This window comes from Aegilops tauschii, chromosome 1 (assembly GCF_002575655.3).
Source record: "Aegilops tauschii subsp. strangulata cultivar AL8/78 chromosome 1, Aet v6.0, whole genome shotgun sequence".
In the NCBI taxonomy this organism is placed as follows: Eukaryota; Viridiplantae; Streptophyta; class Magnoliopsida; order Poales; family Poaceae; genus Aegilops; species Aegilops tauschii.
This window is the reverse complement of record NC_053035.3, coordinates 4,451,053-4,459,418: the sequence shown is the minus strand read 5'-3', so window position 1 is coordinate 4,459,418 and position 8,366 is coordinate 4,451,053. Positions and strand designations below refer to the sequence as shown.

The window sequence follows — 8,366 nt, the reverse complement described above, 5'->3', positions numbered from 1 at the left end:
CCAAAATAAGATCATATACTGGTTTATGCTGGCCATCCCCTGGCCAAATACTTGTTTACACAATCGCATTAGCATGGGCAGGCAAATCACGGGATATTTCCGTCCGCCGCAACGCATGGGAAATTATGTGAAATAGTTTTTTCTCCTTCTTCATAATACATTGCAAACAAAAAACATCTGTGACCTCTCCAAAATTTTTTTACCTTACCGGAGGATCAGGTTTGGGATCACCTGATTACCCAGAGGATTTTGGGGAGTTTCCACGGCGCGAAGATTGATGCAGCCCATCCCATTCACCCCCCTCCCTGCCTGCCAGATAGAGGGGGTGTTTGGTTCAGGGACTCTTTAGTCCTAGAGACTAGAAAAAGTCCCTAGGAACCAAACGGGAGGGACTTTTTTTATAGGGACTAGAAAAAGACTCTACTAGAGAGTCTTTTTTCATTAGTCCCTGGGACTAAAAAAAGTCTTAGGACTTATGAACAAAACACCCCCAGATTAGCCTGCCATCCATCGAGGGCGGTAAAAAGAAATTTCACAGCAGGGATGGAGGGGAGACCCAAGTCCAATCTGAAGCAAGGGCAGTAGGGTCATTTCGCCCCGCCGCACGCCTCCACTTTCGCCTTGCCGCGCTCCCTCCCCGCCCTCCCCCCGAAACCCCAATCCCCGCCCCGCCCACGCCCTCCACCCACGCCGTCCCATCCCACCGCCACTGACGCCCCGGGCCCAGGTCCGGCGAGCCCCACCCCTCAGCCTCCCCCGCGCACTCAACCCACCGTGCCCAACGCCAGTGCGCCCCCACGCACCTCGCCACTGTCACGCGGGCCCCACCGCCCCTCCCCCACCCATCACGCGCGGGCCTAGAAATAGGAGCGACGGACGGAGGAATGGAGGGCGACCTTCCCGTCTCCGCCCCACCCCCAAATCAAAATTTCAAACTTTCCCGTCCCCCTCCCCATTCCCCACTCCCCAAAACCCTAGCCCCCCTCGCCGCCGGAGCGGAGATGCCGGACCTGCCGTGCGACGGGGACGGGGTGTGCATGGTGTGCCGCGCCGCGGCGCCGCCGGAGGTCGAGCTGCTGCGGTGCGCGACCTGCGCCACGCCCTGGCACTCGCCCTGCCTCTCGCGCCCCCCCGCGCTCGCCGACGCCGCCGCCTGGGCCTGCCCCGACTGCTCCGGCGAGGACAACGGCTCCCCCTCCGCGGCCCCGGCCCCCGCCCCCACCGCCGCGCCGGGGGGCGCCGGCGGGGGGAGCGGCCTCCTCGCCGCCATCCGCGAGATCGAGGCCGACGCCTCCCTCACCGAGCAGGACAAGGCCCGGCGCCGCCAGGAGCTGCTCGGCGGCAAGACCGCCGCCGCCGCCGGCGGCGACGGCGACGGCGACGAGGAGGACGAGGACAACGCGCTCGAGATCGTCGGCAAGAACTTCAGCTGCGTCTTCTGCATGAAGCTCCCCGAGCGCCCCGTCACCGTGAGCAACCCCCTCCCCTCCCCCGTGTTTTGCTCCCCGTCCGTCAGTTTTCAAATTAATGCCCATGATTAAATCCACCACTACCATCCCGCAATTATTTACTGTGTATGTATATCCGCGGCGCCGATAGATCTCCCATCGCCCGCCGCAAAATGTAACCTTTTGTCTGTGCGCGCTTGCTGTCATAATGGTTAAATCCCGTATCATTGGATGCGCCCTGCGGCGGTAGTAATGATCCATCATCTTCCTCTGGGTCACTCACTGCTTCCATTTCCCCCCGCATAATCATCGCCCATCATTCCCTTATGCCGTCGCTCCATCTCTGCTCTAACTGCTATTGGTTTCAGATGCGCTTCAGAGACGGTCAATTGCCCTCTGTTTTTTGTTTGCTGTAGCTGTAATGTAATATCTACATCATTATTTTATTTTATTTTATTTTGATATGCATCTTCTGCGCTTGCCTGTAGTCAGATAGGTATGAGCAAAGGATCACAGCCTACCCTGCTGTGAGATAATCCCCTGATAATCTTCTATCTTCGTCTTGGTCATTGCTTCCATTGCTTACATCTGCAGATATAATTCATAGCTGTAGGACGACAGATGTGGTCTATTTGTTGTTATCGCTATAGCATCATTTATTTTCTCAAGATATGCATGTTCGGTGCTTGTCTCTAGTTAGATAGGTGTAAAGGATGACATCCGTGTCTGTTTGCCGCTAATCACCTGCAAACTTCAACAGCAAGAATGGCCCTTATCTGCAAGTATTGTTCAGCATTGCTTACATCTGCACATATGAATCCTAACTCTACAACAGCTGTGACCTATTTGTTGTTATAGCTACATCACAATTTATTTTCTGATGATGGCTTGCGTGTTCGGTGCTTGTCTGTAGTTATTTAGATAGGAGTGAAGGATCACATCCTCGTCTGTTTGTGGGCTTAATCACCTGTGAACTTCTATAGCAGAAGCATGAATCGCTTTTACCTGGGAGCATTATTCAGCATTGCATACATCTGCGTGTCTGAATCCTAGCTCTATAACAGCCGTGGTCTATTTGTTGTTAGTACTACAGCACCATGTATTTTTCTGATGATGGCAGTTTGGTGCCTGTCTGTAGTCAATTGGGAGTAAAGGATCACACCTTTCTCTGCTCAGGAGTCAATTTTAACAGTTGCTATTTTTTTTAGTAACCTGGCCACTTGACCCAGGGAAGCTCCTTTGGTGTGCTGCTTAAAATGATACCTGGGTAGGCTTGTCACCTGTAGTGTAATGCCATTTGCAACTTACTGTAGATGGCCTTGCTCCTTTTGCTGGTTCGTTAAGTCTATTCACCTTTTCTGGTTTGTTTGCCCCTTGGATTGCTAATGTGCAGCCTGTAGACCAAATGATTTGATTTGCCCTTGTATTTGCTAGTATCTAGTGCTGCCTAGGTTATTTTCTATGTTGTGTATGTGGCAATGTGATTAAATACATGGTCTACGCCGCAGTTCAAGGGGTAAAAACATCTTCATGCTATATGAATGAATTAATGTTTGTTATACACAAATCTCCAAACTCATTCCAGGTTGATTAGCAGAGTATTAAAATACAACTAACTTGAATGATAATTGGTATTGGCCAATCTTTGGTTTCATGTTTCCTTTCATCATGAATTCAACTTTAAGCTGAGTCAGGTTTAGCTACATACCTTAGCCAGCGGGCATACTTTGTTGGGGTAAGTCCTTGAACCCAGATGGCTGGGTTCACAACCATGTGTGCCTGCAATTGCACCTCAGCAGTCCTGAATATCTATTTGAGTTCATGGTTTACCACTTACCTACGCACTTTCCTACCTATTTGTGATTCCAGTCAATATCTTAATTGACCAACAGGCTTCATCATAGTTATTGGCTAGCTCTTGATCTGTAGTTCTGTACTACCTACTTTGGTTGGTTGGACCAGGGCATGTGAAGCACCCTTTGCCCTTTTGGTTTGTAATCTTAGCCAGCAACTATTGCTGACACCCTCTGCTGGCATAATAGGTTGCCTGACATAGCCTCTCTTTGACATGGTTCTGGACACATGCATAGCCTTTTAACTGTCACTAGATTTGAAAGGAGACTGTTACTTGCCATGTTCACACTTTTTAAGCTGAAAACTATGATTGCTTCTGTGTATAATCTGTTGATAATGATTTCTACTTGTTTTTATGCATTGTTATGTCTGATTATGATTTCATATTCAAGCATTTCTTGTATGTTCTTTTTCTGTTCTAAATACCTTACTCAGGATAACATACTCCTGCCAACTATATATTTGGTGCTATCTCTTCTGATCACTACATTCTACTTTTGAATCTTTGTAGACACCGTGTGGCCACAACTTCTGCTTGAAATGCTTTGAAAAGTGGGTTAACAGTGGAAAAAGGACATGTGGAAAATGCCGGGGACCAATCCCATCCAAAATGGCTTCGCAGCCAAGGATTAATGCAGCGTTGGTTGCGGTTATCCGTATGGCTAGGACTGCAAAGAATGCTAGTGCAGGTGGCTCGGGAAATCCTGTTCATTACATCAGAAATGAGGCTAGACCCGACAAGGCTTTCACAACTGACAGAGCAAAGAAGGCTGGGAAAGCAAATGCTTCAAGTGGCCAGATCTTTGTGACCATTGCACCTGATCATTTTGGCCCCATCCCAGCGGAGAACGACCCCAAAAGGCGTCTTGGTGTGCTGGTCGGGGAAACCTGGGAAGACCGCCTTGAGTGCAGGCAGTGGGGCGCTCATTTCCCTCATGTTGCTGGTATTGCTGGCCAGTCAGAACATGGTGCTCAGTCAGTGGCGCTGTCAGGTGGCTACATAGATGATGAGGACCATGGGGAGTGGTTCCTGTATACTGGAAGGTTTGCTAGTTTACTCACTCGCTATCATTGTACCCCCTCTGTTTTTATTTACTCCGCATATTAGTTTTGGTCAAAGTCAAGCTTTGCAAACTTTGACAAAGTTTATAGGCAAAAATATTAACATATACAATAACAAACCAATACCATTAGATTCGTTGTTGAATGTACTTCCACATCAGATAGATTTGTTATGCTAAATATTTAAATACTTTTGTATAAATTTGGTCAAATTTTACAAAGTTTGACTTCAGTCAACTCTAATATGCGGAGTAAATAAAAACGGAGGGAGTACTTTTGTGTCTGATCCTATAGATGAGCACACTTATATTTCTGTAAATAATTTGTACTGACAGTGGTGGAAGAGATCTAAGTGGGAACAAGCGAACAAACAAGGAGCAATCTTCTGATCAGAAGTTTGACAAGATGAATGCTGCTCTGCGCCTTAGTTGCAAGAAGGGTTACCCTGTCAGGGTTGTGCGGTATGTTTTTCTTACCATAATTATTTCCTCAGATATATGCGCATTTGATATGTACTTAGTTGATATGACTGTATGACGCTGTTAGCTTGGCAGTGTTAATACTGTTAATTATTGCCTTGATTTGTTTTTCATTGTTACATGTGCTGCATATATGGAGACCATCCACTGTTCTGCTTATATTTATTATTTCTATCATCTTATTTATATTTGACTACATTATCTTAAAAAGGTCCCACAAAGAGAAGCGTTCTTCATATGCTCCTGAAACTGGTGTGCGCTATGATGGAGTCTACAGGATTGAGAAATGTTGGAGGAAGATTGGTGTTCAGGTGATTTTAAATCCTGTACAGAGGGTCCATGTTGCCGCTCTATACCTTGTGCAACTGAATGGAAGATAATGTGTATTCTTTTGATTTCTGTCTCAGGGTACATACAAGGTCTGCAGGTATCTCTTCGTACGATGCGACAATGAACCAGCTCCATGGACCAGGTTTGTCAAAACGATACCATTTTGTTTTGGCAATATGCTTTTGTCTTGAAATCAACTGGCATTACTTACACTGATGTTGTGGTATCTGGGTTTCAGTGATCTTCATGGTGACCGGCCAAGACCACTGCCCAGGATCAAGGAGCTGCAAGGTGCTACTGACATAACTGAAAGGGCAGGATCCCCCTCGTGGGACTATGTTGTATGTCCACGCCATTTTCTTCTTCTGATGTTTTCACTTACAAGCATACATCATCACCTCTGATCTGTATCTGTTTGTTATAGGAAAATGAAGGCTGGAAGTGGGTGAAGCCTCCACCAATCAGCAAGAAGCCCGCCCAGTCTGGTGATCCTGAGACTGACAAGCAATTCAGGAAATACCAGAAGCGTGCTCATATGTCCATGAATGAGAGGCTGTTGAAGGGTTAGTGTTTTTGTCGTGTGTTTTGATTGCTACACTCTGTTTGGCTTAAAGAGCTGGAATCTATTTCGAAGCATTCATTCTCTTAACGCGTGCTTGTGTCTACCTGGTTATGCAGAGTTTGGCTGTTCCATTTGCAAGAATGTGATGAAAGAACCACTTACCACTCCCTGTGGTCATAACTTCTGCAAAGCTTGTTTGACCGCTGCATTTGGCGACGAGGGTTCTATGAGGGAAAGAAGCAGGGGCGGCCGCACTCTGCGGGCACAGAAGATTGTGAAGAACTGCCCCTCCTGCCCAACTGACATTTGCGACTTCCTGGAGAACCCACAGGTATGCAATTAAAACGCAAGTTCCGTTGAAGCATGCCACATACTTGTACAGTATGTTTTGCTGATGGATGCCTTCTGATATTTGTGTTGCAGATTAACATAGAGATGAAGGATCTGATTGACAATCTGCTTGCCAAGGCTGCCAAGGAGAAACCAGACGCGGAGGGATCTGCTGAGGAAAATGACGATGAGGAGGATGCTCTGGAGAAGGAAGAGGAGGACGACAGCAGCCTGAACGAGGAAGAGAATGATGATGGTGCTGAGAACAAGGCTGGAGAAGAGGATGCTGTCGTCAAAATCGTGGTTGAAGCCAAGGATGAGCTGAAGAAGCCTCTGAAGCGCAAGGGAGATCAGGAGGAGGAAGCCAAAGACGAGAAGAAGATCAAGACCACTGCTGCTCCTGATGCGGAAAATGCAGCTGAAGAGGACGCTGAGATGGTTGAAAACAAGGAAGAAGAAGGCGCCCAGAAGGTTCAGAAGAAGCGCAAGGGGCGTGCCGAGACAGCCACTGCTGCAGCTGGCGGCGGTAAGAGGAAGAGGGCCGGCCCTGCTGCAGCCGAAGAGAAGGCCGCCGCAGCTGGTGGCGGTAAGAGGAAGAAGGCAAGCCCTGCTGCTGCAGCTGAGGAGACCCCTGCTGCTGCGAGCACCCCTCGCCGTGCGACCAGGAGCGGCGGCGTGGTGGTGGCTGGTGGGAGCCCTGCTTCCAGGACCAGGAGCAACACCAAGGCCGACAACTGAAGGCGGCGGTGGAGGAGGAGCGGCGCCGAGGCCGATGCCCACCATTGAAGAAGAAGCTCCGTTTTTTGGCTGGTCGTGTATTATTATATATATAGTTTTACATTTGCAAGACTGCTTTATCTATTTGTCTCTTGTCTGGAGACTGGAATTGGAACTTGGTTGCTGATGCTGCCGCTGGCAGCCGTTTTGGGTCGGAACCTTGTAGTTAAGTTGATACCGTACCGTACCCCCTCCTGCTATATGGATCCTGGATATTATCTATCAGGTAATGGTTATGATGATTATGCTTGAACTATTTACAACTTTTGGTTGGCAGTGCTTTTGCGTTATACTATATTCCTACAACTTTTCAAAATACATGGCATATTAGTTTTTGTTCAAAAAACCAAACCTTGTAAATCTGGATGGAATGAGACGGAGATCGATGTGCCTGTTTGGGAGGCATCTCTCCTAAACAAATGTCTCTTGTCTTTTTCTAATACAGCTTGTTTTGTTGGGGGTAATTATGTATGGAATGGGAATTCAGGGTTGTAAGCTACAAAGTTACTTGTTTGGTTGGAGTGGAAAGATATAAATTAGGCCAACTCCAATGCATGATCGCAAAATGTTTGGCCTTGTCCGTTTTGGCCCAGACGGACAAACGAGACGGCCCAACGCGTGACCCTATCCATAAAATATGTCCGTTTGGCGTTTGGCTCGATCCATTTCCGGCGCAAACTTGCGGCCCGTTTGAGTCCAAACGGACACCGAACGGATGCCCACGCGACCGCTCCTCGTTTGTCTCGCGCTCTGCCTATCGGCCGCCTACCTACCTCCAACGACCCACATTTACTGCGCAAGAGTGGGCGGATCCACCTGCTAGCCACCCATCCATAGCGGTTGTCGTCCTTCTTAATGTGGAAGCCATGGATGGGCTAGTCCACGCTTCCAGTCCCGTCCCCGTGTGCCTCCTCAAACCTCGACACCAGACCCTAGCTCGCCGCTCCTCCTCTCCTCCACCTCCTAACCGGCCGCCATAGTATGGTGGAACTCCGGCCGCAAGGGAAGGCACGACCACGAGGCTGGTTCCTCCTCTGGCCGCCGCAGCTCCACCAACTTCGCGCCCGCAACGTTTAGCATCTCGGCGCCGATGGCCCCAATGCGCGCCCGGCCATACGTCCACACAGACATATGCCGCCGTTATTGGGAGACGGGGACGCTGCTCCCCAGGAGCGACGTTCACCTCCCCAACAACTGACATCTCTCCGCAAATCGAGTGCCCATCCCGCCGGTCAAGGTGAGCGGCCACGCCCGTCGTGAGGAGATCGACTGTCGACGTGTCCGCCTGCCACCAGATCTGCTCTACGACCGCAGGTACGCTGTCGATTCCCTGTTGTGGGATACGTGGTTCCGCGACGAGCACGACCTACGGCGGCAATCTTTTTTTTGCCGGTCGTCCTCCGAGCCCAGCACGGGCGCGCCTTGCCGCCACACGCGTGCTCTCAGCCCGCCCCAGTCATACGAGCATGTGCGGGTGCGCGGCCTCACGCCGACGCCGTCTCGCTCCCTGTCCCCGCCATCGCC

At 49.6% G+C, this 8,366-nt stretch overlaps 1 protein-coding gene across 1 annotated transcript; it reads left to right on the top strand.

Moving 5' to 3' along the window:
- Positions 1–900: 900 nt before the first annotated feature.
- Positions 901–7,105, top strand: LOC109750476 (E3 ubiquitin-protein ligase ORTHRUS 2). The gene is made up of 9 exons (XM_020309434.4): positions 901–1,469; positions 3,814–4,346; positions 4,700–4,825; positions 5,055–5,154; positions 5,251–5,315; positions 5,412–5,514; positions 5,598–5,736; positions 5,852–6,066; positions 6,159–7,105. Exons 1-9 carry the CDS (start codon positions 1,002–1,004, stop codon positions 6,801–6,803), a joined length of 2,394 nt encoding a protein of 797 aa, XP_020165023.2. The 5' UTR covers positions 901–1,001; the 3' UTR covers positions 6,804–7,105.
- The last annotated feature ends 1,261 nt before the right edge of the window (positions 7,106–8,366 follow it).